Raw genomic sequence first — 13,144 nt, forward strand, 5'->3', positions numbered from 1 at the left:
TCTGTCCTGGAACTCGTTCTGTTCTGTGGTTATTGTTGAGACGGGGTTTCTCTGTCCATCACATCTGTCCTGGAACTCGCTCTACTTTTTGTCAACACGCAATGGGAATGATTTTTAAAGCCTGCCTGCCCCTGTGAAACATTCGCATACCAAGCGTAATTCCTCTGAGGCCTTCCTGATTCTCACAGGCAAGTCCCTGTCAGTACAGAACCTGGAGAAAACAACCGAGGGGCTGGAGGTGGAGCAGAGTACATCTGGCCGCCTAGTGCAGGAAGAAAGCAAATGCGAGGGTGCCGTGGCCCTGCATGTATACCAAGCGTACTGGAGGGCCATGGGCAGTGGCCTGGCTGTCGCCATCCTGGTCTCTCTGCTCCTCATGCAAGGTGAGACTATCCCAAAGGTCCTGGCCCACCCCCTCCACCGCATCCCCCACTGTGCTGTCCAGGTGCTCAGGACTGCATTCACCTGGGAACCACAAATGCAGAACCTTACCATGCACAGACGACAGTTGATACAAAAAGTGTGCCCCAATTTCGAGGATTCCAGTGGTCAGCTAGGCATAGTACTCCATCATGGTCCTCTTTTTTAATTAACAAAAATATTCATTTTTTGCATGAGTGTTTGCCTGCATGTATGTCTATGCGCTGTGTGCACGCTTGCTACACACAGGGGTCAGAAGACACCAGGTTGTCTGGAACTGGAGTTACAGATGGTTGTAAACGATTATATGGATTTTTGAGGATTGAACCTGGGACCTCTGCAAGAGCAGCAAATGCTCTTAACTGCTGAGCCATCTCTCCAGCCCCCATGATGATCATCTTTTTAAAAACTGTATTATTACGGTTTTTTGAGACAGGGTCTCACTGTGCAGCTCATGCTGGTTTGGTTGGCCTTGCATTTGCAATCCCCCAGCCTTAGCTTTTGAATATGGAAATTATAGGTGTTTACCACCATGCCTGGTTTCCACAGCTAGCTATTGATCTGCCATCCAGGCAAGTTCTGTTCTGCAAAACTGGTCATGTTGTTCATGGAGCTGATGGGTCTAGGAACAGTGTAGAGTAGGAAGGACCAAGGGGAGTGGCAAGATGTGAGGCCCAGGGAGGCGTGCAAAGGAAGGAAGACTCCACTGCGGGCTGAGAATGTGAATGTCTGAATAGAACCAAGCAGATGAATCTCTGCAACTTCTCCCTCCCCCTCCATGTCCAGCCACACGCAACGGTGCTGACTGGTGGCTCTCTCACTGGCTCTCTCAGCTGAAGACAGCAGGGAACAGCTCCAAGGAGGGTCCAGCTTCCTCCAGCCCAGACTCCACAGTGCTCTTCTCCCCACCGCTGCTTCTCTTCTCCTCCAGAAACTTCTAGTGAGTGGCTGAGGCCAGGAGCAGGTTTGCCTAAGGAGGGAGGACATGCTTGGAGCTGTCTTTTAGAGGGTGGGAAGAGGTGGCCCTAGAGAAGGGAAGGGACATCTAAGGAAGCCTTCTTTGGGTCACCTACAGTCTCCTCCCCACTACTCAGCACCCCACTGCTCAACGCCGCTTCCAATGGCTCCTCAAATGTCCACTTCTACCTCATCATGTACGGAGCCATTGCTGGAGTCAACTCTCTCTGCACCCTTCTCCGGGCAGTCCTCTTTGCAGCGGGTGCCCTTCAAGCAGCTGCCACCCTACACCACCGCCTACTGCATCGACTCCTCATGGTGAGGTGATGGGAAGGTGAAAGACATCCCCAGGCTTGTATCCCCCAGTGCATGGACTGCATTCCACATTCCCTGTCCACACAGTAGCCTCTGGCAGGTGGGGCAGCATGTAATAGTCTCAGGCCAGAAAGTACCGAGTCGGGAACACCTGGTGTGAGTCCAATAGTGTCAGCCTATAGCTTTTCATCCATAAAGAGGGCAAACGAGAGGACATTCCTCAGAGATTCATCTGGAACTTTGTAGTTCATGCAAGGCCTATTTTCTCTTTTGTGTTCTTTATTTCCCTTTATGTCTACACTGTTTCCTTTTCCCTTCCCTTCCTTGATAAGCTTCCTTACTAAAGGATGTATTTTATGTGCATGCATGTTTTTAAATTTTTATTTCTTGTATATATATCATTGTTGTTTTTGAGAATATCTTATTATAGCTCTGACTGACCTGGAACTCACAGACATCCACCTATCTCTGCCTCCCAAGTGATAGGATTACACCCCATTCTGCACATGTATTTTTAATCCTAGTTATTGATAACTTTTATCTAGAGCTATTTCAAAAATCCACTCCTACCAGGCATACTAATAAGCACCTTTGGAAGGTTGAGACAGGAATCTCCTGAGTTTGAAGCTAGACTGGGCTACATAGTAAGCTCAAAAGCAGCTTAAGCAAAAGATGCATTGCTATTGTGTAATTTGTCCTTTGCTTTCTCATCTATATAATAAGAAATTAATTGGTTGACATACGGAAAATGCTTAAGTTAGTGCCTGGCACCCAGTAAGTGCTCATTTAGTTGTTATTTAATTTTGTTTTATTAGCAACAGGCTCTCTCTGTGTAGGCCAGTCTGGCCTCCAACACTAGATCCTCCTGCCTCTGCCTCCCAAGTGCTGGGGTTAAAGGTGTGCACCACCACCAATTGGCCCCGAGCCCTTTCTTAACCTGTTATGGTCTCATAGTGCCCTGTGGGGTAATCTTACCCCATTTTACAGGCAAGGGAACTGAAGAGCTGAGCATTGAAATGGCCTGGCCAAGTCTAGGTCTGTGGGAGAGCCAGTCCGTGGACCTGTCACTGTTTGAATTTTGGTGACTGCCGCATGGGAGCAGTCACCCCCTCTTCTCCCTCTCCTTATTGAGCCAAGGAGGACACTGAGCTTTGAGGGACTAATTTCTCCTAAGTGTGTCTGGAGAGTAACTTCCAAATCATCTAATCTGGTTCCTGCCTTACAACGGGCTGTTTTTAGAGTAAAAGCAAATGAAGATAAAGACAGGGAAGAATAGTGTTTGAAGCTGTGACTCTCAGCGTTAGTCCAAGCAGCACTTATGAGCACTTATGCCAAGCACTCTACCTCTCTGAGCTGCACTAATTCTTTCTCGTTGCAGTCCTGTGAGATGGGGTTGAACTGTCATCCTCACTCTCCCCTTGTTTTTATGACAAGGTCTCACTCTGTAGCTCTGGGTGTCCAGGAACTTGCTGTATAGGCCACGCTGGCCTTGAACCCATAGAGATCTCCCTGCCTCTGCTTCCCCAGTGTTGGAATTAAAGGTGTGTGCCACCAAGCCTGACTGCCCCACACTTTTTTTTCAAGTAGATTGAGCATGGGCTTATAACTCCCTAGAATGGGAGGAATAAATACCCTGTTGTCCCTGTTTTTAAGCTGAGGATCAGGGATCTTGGAGAGAAAAGCACATTCCTTGCCTGGAGTCTCACATTTCCTAAGTGGCAGACCTGGAAATCAAACTGCAGTCTGAGTACACCTGAGCTTTTGTTTGGTTTGGATTTGGTTTGGTTTTGTTTTTGAGGTAGGGTTTCTTGTTGTCTCCGACCCTGAGCTCCTAACTCTCCTGCCTCCATTTCTGAGTGCTGGGATGTGCGCATGCACTAGCACAGCCAGGCTCAGAACCTGAACTTTCCCTACACCTTACCTGGCAGTGCCGCTCCAGCCACAGGCAGGCTTTTCCTCCTGGCGTCTAAAGCTCGCTCGTCGGCCCAAAGTGCCCATCTTGTGGAGAAAGATTAGCTCTCTTTTCTTGAAAGAGCAGTAAGCATGCCCAGCCCAGAGGACGGTGAATGCTTAGCATGGCCTTGAAGGGTTCCCCAGTCAGAGGAACTGGGCCTGAGAGAGCTCCCTCCAAGTTCCAGTCCCTCTCTTCCCACACTTTGGGGGATTTATTATTCTTTTCTCTACTGTAGGCCATTTTTCCTACCTCACCCCTCACCAACCTGCCCACCAACTCTTTTTCTTCAGCCCTTGATCTTGTCCAACCACCTTCTCTTCCAGGCACCGGTGACTTTCTTTGACTCCACGCCCTCAGGCCGGGTCTTGAACCGCTTCTCCTCAGATGTAGCCTGTGTAGATGACAGCCTGCCTTTCCTCCTCAACATTCTGCTGGCCAATTCCGTAGGCCTGCTGGGCCTCCTGATTGTGCTAGGTTCTGGTCTGCCCTGGTTGCTGCTGCTGCTGCCACCTCTGAGCTTCATCTACTACCGAGTGCAGCGCCGCTACAGGGCCTCTTTCCGGGAGCTTCGGCGCCTGGGCAGCCTCACCCTGTCTCCTCTCTACACCCACATGGCTGACACCCTGGCCGGCCTCCCAGTGCTCCGGGCTGCAGGGGCCACTTACAGGTGCATCTCCCAGCTGGAACCGGGGGTGGGAGGCAAGGTAATGGGGGTGCATTCAGGGGTTAGGAGTAAAGGACACTGGGAAAACGTAAAATGTGAGAATCAGAAGAGAGTAAGGTGGAGCCGGGGTGGGTATGTAGGTCAGTCTCCGGGAAGGGTGCAGGGAAGGGGATATCAGTACAGCAATGGAGTGGCCTCCCTTCCTTCCTGACCTCCTCCAGATTTGAGGAGGAGAACCAGCGACTCTTGGAGCTGAACCAGAGATGCCAGTTTGCTTCCTATGCCACGATGCAGTGGCTGGACATTCGACTGCAGCTCATGGGGGCAGCAGTGGTCAGCGCCATCGCGGTCATTGCCCTGGTGCAACACCAGCAGGGCCTTGCCAACCCAGGTACCACCGTGGGACCCATTACCCTTACTTTAGGAGCAGGTCATTCCAGATCCTTGACTCAGACCCCCCCCACGTCTCCCTCCCTCATCCTGTACCGCTGTCATCTCCTACCCAGTATTCCCTGTGAGGATGCTTCATCAGAGCTATCATCACCCTCATTTCAGCGCTGAGGAATCCATGGGCAGAGGTGGATCTGGGACCAAACCAAGGCTTCTGCGATCCTCCTTCCCTTGCTCCTGTCTGCCCCACTACTCTATCCCATCCCCCTTCATCTCTGGCTTGCCACCCTTCATTGCCTCCTTCTCCAGCTATACTCCAATCCTTCCCTGTCCTCTGCCCGCTCCTCTGCCCACTCTGTCACCTGCAGTCCAATGCTGGGATCCTCTTGCTCTCCACACTCCCTCCCACACACTTGTCAGTGTGTCCAGGTGTCCCCTAGCAGATGGCATTTCTCTCCCTAGGGCTGGTGGGCCTCGTGCTGTCGTATGCCTTGTCTTTGACGGGTCTGCTCTCGGGCCTGGTGAGCAGCTTCACCCAGACAGAAGGCATGATGGTGAGCGTCGAGCGACTGGAGGAGTACTCTTGTGGCGTTCCCCAAGAGCCCCGAGGTCAGCCATTGCAGGTAAGTCGGCCCCTCCACCTAGGCCAGGGGTGCTGGTCCTGGGGGGTCCTCCAGTCTTCCCAGGTCCTTTCCTTTAGCTCCCTTCTGTCTTTTCACATCCCCAAGCCTCTTGGTTTGACTGCCGCCATTCTCCACTGTACCCTCATTCCCATGTCCATCCTCCCGTCTGCTCCCTATTTTCTCCACCTTTGCTATCCCCCCAGCCATCTTCCTCCGTCTCCCCCCTCCATCCTCCCACTCTGTCCTTGCCACCGTTCTTCCTTCCCCTCTTCCCCACAGACACCCTACCAGGGCATCAGGTGGCTGACCCGGGGCAGTGTGGAGTTCCAGGATGTGGTGTTGGTGTATCGGCCAGGACTGCCAAATGCCCTGGACAGGGTGACCTTCCGAGTGGAGCCTGGGGAGAAGCTGGGCATCGTAGGCCGCACAGGCTCTGGCAAGTCTTCCCTGTTTTCGGTGCTCTTCCGGCTGCTGGAGCCCAGTGCAGGGCGGGTGCTGCTAGACGGCGTGGACACCAGCCAGCTGGAGCTGACGGAGCTCAGGTCTGGGGCCAGGTGGTTTGGGGAGGGGGGAGAGGACAGTGGGAGCCACTCTGGGAAGGTGAAAGGAAACTTAGGGCAGCCAATCAGCAGCCAAGGAAGATGAGGTGGACAGGTGAGGACAGGTAAGCAGTGATCCCGGCTGGCTGCAGGTCCATCCTCATCTTTCCTGTACTTCCCAGAAGACAGCGTCTCCTCCAAACCCTAGCATAGCATCTAAACCAAGATGCCATGAGCCCTCAGCCTGTGTATTGGTAGCCAGCACGTGGGATAGCTTGGGGCCTGGGTCAGTTGTACTCAGCCAGAAGTGATCTATCGCATCTGAAATTGTAGGTGCCCCAGCCCATTCCCAGTTTACCTTAGCATCATTTTATCCCAGTTCCGTAACATGGAAGTCTCGTCCTGCGCCCACAGCTCCCTGGCCTGCCTCCTCTGTCCTCTCCTAGTCGTGGTGGTTTTTTCTTCCGGCTTGACCTTCTAGCTCCTTGGCCTCCTCCCACTGAGAAGTACCTCCATCCCCTCCCACTCTCTTCATTTGCTGCCTGGCCACTGCAGGGGTCAGGGTCTCTGGGGCCAGTCCCACAGCTCAGCACAGTGTTCTCTGGTTGACAAACCTCACTAGGCCAGAGTCCAGGCCTTTCTCTCTTTGGTCCTCCTCAAAGTACCAGTGCTGTCCTAGGTGTGTGGCTAACCAGTGAGCTGGTAGATAAAGGGTGGGAAACAGAGGGAATGATATTTCTGTCTCATCCCCATATTTTCTTAGAAGTGCCAGGCCCATAGGTAAACCTATGCCACAAGAAAGTGGACACATCCCCAGCCTGCTCCCCCTGTCCTGTTCCCAGATCCCAGCTAGCTGTCATCCCCCAGGAGCCTTTTTTGTTCAGCGGGACTGTGCGGGAGAACCTGGACCCCCAGGGCCTGCATGAGGACGGCGCCCTGTGGCAAGCCCTGGAACAGTGCCACCTGAGTGAGGTGATCGTCACTGTGGGTGAGTCCTGGGCCCTGGCCTGAAGAGCAGGTGAGAAGCCAAGGGTGGCCCATCGGCAGTGGAGATGCTCTGCTTACAGGGGGTCTGGATGGAGAGCTGGGCGAAAGGGGCCGGAACTTGTCCCTCGGACAGAGGCAGCTGCTGTGTCTGGCCAGGGCTCTCCTTACAGATGCCAAGGTAAGACAAGAGGAAGATACATCCAAGAGGCTGGGATGTGTGCAGGGAGGAGATGGGTTGGTGAGAGTTTCACGGAAAAGCAGAGGTGGGGAACTGTAGTGATGTTACAGTCTTCTTCTGCTCCCCTCCTGCTCCACATGATCCAGATCTTATGCATAGATGAGGCCACGGCAAGTGTGGACCAGAAGACGGACCAGCTGCTCCAGCAGACCATCTGCAAACGCTTTGCCAGCAAGACCGTGCTGACGATAGCCCACAGGTGTGAGAATACTCAGGGACAGTAGAGACACAGACCTCTGACCTTTGCCGCCCCAGGGAGATCAGACTCCAGAGATGGCATTGGGTAGGCAGGGGATCAAAGGTCTGGGGACCTCAGCTCTTCTTCCTTCAGGTACAGCCCCAGAGCCCCTGGTAGCACACTATCTGGAAAAACACCACCATTCTTCCCATAGCACAGACCCCAGGGACTCCAACCTGTGGGGGACAAGCCTGTGCAGTCTGGAGGGATCTGGAGGGAAATGGGGTGAGCTTTCTCTTTAGGGCATTGTACCCCTCTCCTACCACTGACAGTCTTCTCCCACACAGGCTCAACACAATCCTAAACTCTGACCGAGTGCTGGTGCTCCAAGCCGGGAGGGTGGTAGAACTGGACACGCCCTCTGCCCTGCGCAGCCAACCCCAGTCTCTGTTCCAGCAGCTCCTGCAGAGCAGCCAGCAGGGAGCCTACCCCCGCCCTGCAGGATGCTGAGCCTCCTTCCCACCAGGGTGGCTCATTTACCTTCCCCTCTGAGCATCTACCTCTCCTCCGCTTCCCCAGATGGGAAAGGGCAGCCTGGCTTCCCCATGTAAATCACACATAGGTGGGTTGAAGGCTGAGGCTTTCTCAGAACTGGTCCACCACGGGCCTCTTCATCCAGAATTCTGGGACAGTTTTTCTTCCATAGACGCCCACTTTCATTTTCATAATTTTATTTGATAAAATTCCTATTTTACATTCTGTGTTTTAAAAAAATAGTATTTCTGGTATGAGGCTGAAATCCCCTGGAAGGGTGGACCAAAGCTGAGGGCTGGTGAGAAAGGACCTCTAGTCTGAGATGTGAAGGAGACAAGGAAGGGGGCCAAAAAGCCCCTGCCTCCATCACAATGCTGTGGTCTTGCCAGGCTCCGGAGGCAGGTCTGGTGGCAGAGGGAACCCTGCTGGCAGCATGCTGACCTGGCACTCCTGGTCCTGCCGAGCTGGGGCATAGTGTGGGGCTGGGTAGCAACAGGGTCCAGTGGGGCAGATGCCCCGGCGCCATGCCCTCAAGGTCAGCAACACAGTGGCCAGGACCAGGGCAGCAGTGAGGGACCCAAACACCACCAGGGCCACCAGGCTAGACTCACCTAGCCCAGCCTCTTGCTTCCGTACCACCTCCTTCACTGAGATCCTCAGGAGGCCTGCCCCTGCACTGTGGGGTGCGGGCCCTGTAGCCGGCCCAACTACAGCTGAGGTGGGTGTTTGTGGGATGCCCATTGTGGCGGGGGCTGGAGCACGGAAGACAAGCTCACAGGTCTTGCCACCATAGCCACTGGGGCAAAGGCAGTCAAAGTCATGGATGCGATCCCGGCAGCGAGCCCCTCTCTGGCATGGGCGGCTGGCACAGTCGTCTAGGTTGATGGTGCAGAATCGTCCAGCAAAGCCCTCAGGACAGAGGCAGGAAAAGCGGTTTATGCCGTCAATACATGTGGCACCATTAGCACAAGGGCGCATCAGGCAGTCGTCCACGTTCACCTCACAGTGGGCGCCCATGAATCCTGCCAAGCAGCGGCAAGTGAAGTTGAGGGCAAAACCCTGGTTGTCCTGACACTGCCCGCCATTCCGGCATGGGGAGCTAAGGTGAGAGAGAACATTGGTATCAACTTGCCAGTCAGTGTCCTGACCACTGATGCCCCCTTTCTTGCTGTGTCACCTTGGGCTGTTCCTTTTGAGTTTCAAATAACCTTATTTTTAAAATGTGAATAAAAATAGCCAGATCAGCTAAATAAGAGAAGCCAAGCAGTTAGCACACACGCGGTCAGGCCCAAAGTCAAGGCTCAGAGAAGTGCTCTGTATTAGCTCCACAGGCTCTTAGGCCTGTAGCGGAAATGGGGCAAGTCTAGCCCTGTGGCCGTTTCATAATCCACATAGGAAGAGCCAACTCGTAAGGTTGCTTGTCTGCTTTTGTGAGGAAGGACAGGGAATCCTAGGAGCCTCCCTCCCTGTGCCACCCTCCTCACCATTTGTGGTGAAGAAAGTTTAGAATCTGGAGGGCTGGAGAGTTGGCTCAGTGGTTAAGAGCACTTCTTGTTGCAGAGAACCTGGGTTCGATTCCCAAAACCCTCATGGAGGCCCACCACCTCCTTTGGCACCAAACACAAATGTGATACAGATATCTATGCAGGCAAAACACTCATAACAGAAAACAGAAAATAAAAGGTCAAGAATCTGAACCTGGCACACTGTCACCCTGGCGTTTTTATCCTGAGGTGCCCTTGTGTGAATCTGACTCTGTCTCCCGCCCTACTGACAGCCCTGACTTTCTCTCACTGCCAAATTCTAGCTCAGCTTCCTCAGGGTCCCGGCAACTCACCCTGCCTGCTCACAGGGTCCGGCCTTGCGCTCACAGCCACGTCCGTGGAAGCCTGGCAGGCACACACAGTGGTACTCACCGCCCCCGTCATACACACACTGGCCTCCATTCTGACAAGGTGACTGTGAGGTACAGATGTGCTCATCTAGAGAGAGAAGAAGAGTGGTGTAGCCCCTCATATTGGTCTCCAGAACCCTTGTGGACCAGATCCAAACTCTGAATGTGGCTCATAACTCAGACCTGCCCCTGCCAGTATGGTATGTTGGGGAAAGCTATGCTGAAGTAGGGTTCTGGAAGTTCCTGGCCTCAGCTCTGGCAGTCTGGGTCAAACTGACTTCAGACAAGTCACAGCTCTTGTGTGGACTGCAGTTTCATCATGTTTAAACTGGGTACAACTTTTTTTTTCATTTTTTGGTTTTTCGAAATAGGGTTTCTCTGTAGTTTTGGAGCCTGTCTTGGAACTAGCTCTTGTAGACCAGGCTGGTCTCGAACTCACAGAGATCTGTCTCCCGAGTGCTGGGATTAAAGGCATGTACCACCACCGCCCGGCTAAACTGGGTACAACTTATTTTTTTTTTTTCGAGGCAGGGTTTCTCTGTAGTTTTTGGTTTCTATCCTGGAACTAGCTCTTGTAGACCAGGCTGGCTCGAACTCACAGAGATCCGCCTGCCTCTGCCTCTGCCTCCCGAGTGCTGGGATTAAAGGCATGCGCCACCACCGCTCGGCTCTGGGTACAACTTTTTAGCAGCTGTCTTTCCAACAGCGCGAGTTGATGTTGAGGATCCTTTCAAACTTCAAGTAGGAATGGCATCAATAAGGATGTTCAAATCAATGAGGATTTGAGCAAGACACAATATGTTCTCAGTAAATAGTAAATATTAATGGTTGTTCTAGAGCACATGGGCTCTATTGCCAATAGCCCCTCTACCCTACCTTTGTCACAGAACTTTCCTGCCCAGCCACTGTGGCAGATGCACTGCCATGGCTGGTGGCAGGAACCGTGTTGGCAGCCGGGCATCCTCACACAGCGCTCACAGTGCAGCCCCTCCCAGCCTGGGTCACACCTAGTGGGAGAAAGCACAGGCTCAGGTTGTGTGTGTGTGTGTGTGTGTGTGTAAGGTAGAACTAGCAGGACATGCAACAGTCCTAAAGGAAAAGCACCCGGGTAGGTGGAGGGCTGTGCATAAGCCAAGTGCGGAGGGCAGACACAAGCATCAGACAGACAACATCAAACTCAGCACCTACATTTTTTCTGGCTTCTCATAATCTGCTTTCTCACATGGAGGTGAGAAAACACCTTCCTTGAAGGGTATTGTTAAGGAAACAAACCGTGTCTGTAAAGGCCACTGGTGCCCTCCCTGGAGTCTCATTATACACAGTTGAGAGTGAGAGACCCTCCGAGGTCACCAGGATCATCTTCCCTTCGGGTTTCAGAGCAAATGGCTGCTGTTTGTTTTGCTTTGCTTTTTTTTTTATCAGAGTCAAGAAGACAAGGCTAGCCTGGAATCCTGACCTTCCTGGCCTCACTTCACAATCACTAGGACTTTTGTTGGTTTTTTTTTTCAAGACAATGTTTCTCTGTGTAGTTCTGGCTGCCCTGGAACTCTGTCTCTGTAGACCAGGCGGGCCTCGAACTCAGATTCACCTGCCTCTGCCAGAATTAAAGGCGCACACCACCATTGCCAAGTGACTTATTCTTTTACAAGCCCTCAAGGATGTCTGGTTTCAACCCTCCAGCACGGAGCCCATGTAACAACCTGCCTTCGTTGGCTCACTTCTTGTGTCCAAACTTTTCTGCCACAGAATTTGCCCAGTCTGCCCTAGTGAGTCAATTGCAAGATGTGCTAAGAAAACACCCATCCCCACTGCAGCTTTTTTTTTTCCAAAGCAGAACTTCTCTTTATTTCCTCTTTCTTGTGGCTCTGTATCTAAACTCAACCTTCAGGTGCCTCTACCGGCATCGTCAGAGACAGAAGCCCTTGAGAGAATAAAAACTCAGCTATCCAAGCTCTCCAGTAAGAGGCAAAATGAGTGACGGGGAGGAGGCAGAAATCCTTAATAAATAAATAAATTTTAAAAAAAAGGCCGGGCGATGGTGGCGCACGCCTTTAATCCCAGCACTTGGGAGGCAGAGACAGGCGGATCTCTGTGAGTTCGAAACCAAAAAAAAAAAAAAGAGCTAGTTCCAGGACAGGCTTCAAAGCTACAGAGAAACCCTGTCTCAAAATAAAATAAAATAAAATTAGAAGATTTTGCTTAAAAAAAAATGAGATAAGGGGAGGGGAGAAGGGGGGATCGGGGACTGGTCATCCTGTTGTGTGAAAACAAACAATAGGGTCTTAAGCTCCTAGACACTGTTTTGGGTTTTTGACCTGCTCATGGGTGTGGTGGGTCAAAAAGTGGGGAGCAAAGGATTTGAGACACGTGTGCAACAGAAGTACCTGCAGGAGCCGTCAGGAGCGCAGCAGCCGTGGGCCAGGTCACAGTGGGAGCTGCAGTCATCCGCTGAAAGAGATTGGTGTAGTACGCGTGAGTCTGAATCAGGGTCTGGCTTCCTGGGACGTGGGACTTGGTAGAAGTTTCCGTAGTTAGAGGGACTCGGCTCTGGGCATGGCAACACCGACAGGCTTCCTATTCCAAAGGGATAGTACTCTCCAGCCAGAAGGAATGGGGCGGCTGCAGTGCCGTCTCTAGCCAGCAGAGGTCAACGTGCCAGCGAGGACGGCTGAACAGGACCGCGACTCGAACCCTGGGGCGCGCTCGCTCACCTCTCGCAGGCTGGCTGGTTGCCCCCAGGATGCACAGCAGGCACATGAGATGTAGACAGCGGCAGGCGCTGGGCATGGTCAGCTCCGGCCCCAGGAGGGACGGACGGATGAACGGCCAGACGTGTAGACACCTGTGGGATGACACTGGCTAGGAGACGGCCAAACCGAGATAGCGGTACTGATACCGGTTCCAAGTGACAGGAGCAGGAGGAGAGGGACTCAACGACTGGGGTGGGAAGCAAAAGGGAGGAGGCGAGGAATGGATGAGCAGACGAAGGGACTGGAGACAGAACCCACTAGCCAGGTCTGAGAGAAAGAGGCCAAAGATGGGCAGCGGGGAGCGTGGCCACGGCGTGGGACTGGCCAGGGCTGGTGGTCCAGGTGGAGGGACGCAGGGATGGGGACAGCGCTGAGAGGGCAGCGGGACACGACCTGGGGCCCGGGGGTGGGGAGTGGGGGGGAGAGGATCGGCTCCCAGTTCCCAGCCACAAGCGGTCTCCGCCAGGGTCCTCCGACACCCACACACCCACCCAGGCCTGGCTCTTAACCACCCTACTCGCTCCACGGCGCTAGGGCCTGGGGTCCCCACCACGCGCCCGTGTCCTCCTGGCTTCTCACCTCCGGCTGGGAGGCGACAGGTCCCCAGGGCGCAGAGTCAAGCGGGATCCGACGGACTGGGCCGGGGGGGGGGGGCGCCCCTAGCTAGCCGCGGGGCTCGGCGCCGAGGTGGCTGCCATGCC

The 13,144-nt window shown here is 53.4% G+C and overlaps 2 protein-coding genes across 3 annotated transcripts in view; one reads left to right on the forward strand and one right to left on the reverse strand.

Annotated features, from left to right (window-relative positions):
* The window catches only part of Abcc10 (ATP binding cassette subfamily C member 10), a 20,447-nt gene extending 12,650 nt beyond the window's left edge, over positions 1-7,797 (forward strand). Inside the window, exons 10-20 of the mRNA XM_013350956.2 lie at positions 170-383; positions 1,207-1,360; positions 1,515-1,695; positions 3,970-4,313; positions 4,532-4,701; positions 5,163-5,323; positions 5,603-5,865; positions 6,705-6,850; positions 6,930-7,027; positions 7,174-7,286; positions 7,613-7,797. Coding sequence (XP_013206410.1) covers positions 170-383; positions 1,207-1,360; positions 1,515-1,695; positions 3,970-4,313; positions 4,532-4,701; positions 5,163-5,323; positions 5,603-5,865; positions 6,705-6,850; positions 6,930-7,027; positions 7,174-7,286; positions 7,613-7,775 — 2,007 coding nt within the window. The 3' untranslated portion in view covers positions 7,776-7,797. The remainder of the gene's footprint in view (positions 1-169; positions 384-1,206; positions 1,361-1,514; positions 1,696-3,969; positions 4,314-4,531; positions 4,702-5,162; positions 5,324-5,602; positions 5,866-6,704; positions 6,851-6,929; positions 7,028-7,173; positions 7,287-7,612) is intronic.
* Positions 7,798-8,148: 351 nt separating this feature from the next.
* Dlk2 (delta like non-canonical Notch ligand 2) lies at positions 8,149-13,138 on the reverse strand. 2 transcript variants are annotated; one of them, XM_005359757.2, is made up of 6 exons: positions 13,023-13,138; positions 12,405-12,535; positions 12,078-12,141; positions 10,570-10,700; positions 9,637-9,781; positions 8,149-8,898 (listed from the first exon to the last, which is right to left on the reverse strand). In XM_005359757.2, exons 2-6 carry the CDS (start codon positions 12,478-12,480, stop codon positions 8,166-8,168), a joined length of 1,149 nt encoding a protein of 382 aa, XP_005359814.1. In that variant the 5' UTR covers positions 12,481-12,535; positions 13,023-13,138; the 3' UTR covers positions 8,149-8,165. The 2 variants fall into 2 exon arrangements, with proteins under 2 accessions (XP_005359814.1, XP_026641352.1); XM_026785551.1 differs by having other exon boundaries at positions 12,078-12,267.
* Positions 13,139-13,144: the final 6 nt, after the last annotated feature.

This window comes from Microtus ochrogaster, linkage group LG2 (assembly GCF_000317375.1).
Source record: "Microtus ochrogaster isolate Prairie Vole_2 linkage group LG2, MicOch1.0, whole genome shotgun sequence".
Taxonomy (NCBI): domain Eukaryota; kingdom Metazoa; phylum Chordata; class Mammalia; order Rodentia; family Cricetidae; genus Microtus; species Microtus ochrogaster.

Excerpts from the sequence above, each read along its gene's own strand:
- Dlk2 (XM_026785551.1), bottom strand. The coding sequence starts at position 12,480 with ATGCCCAGCGCCTGCCGCTGTCTACATCTCATGTGCCTGCTGTGCATC. Across the intron at positions 9,782-10,569 it reads AGGAAAGTTCTGTGACAAAG|ATGAGCACATCTGTACCTCA; the intron begins GTAGGGTAGAGG and ends TTCTCTCTCTAG. Across the intron at positions 8,899-9,636 it reads GGACCCTGTGAGCAGGCAGG|CTCCCCATGCCGGAATGGCG; the intron begins GTGAGTTGCCGG and ends CTCTCACCTTAG.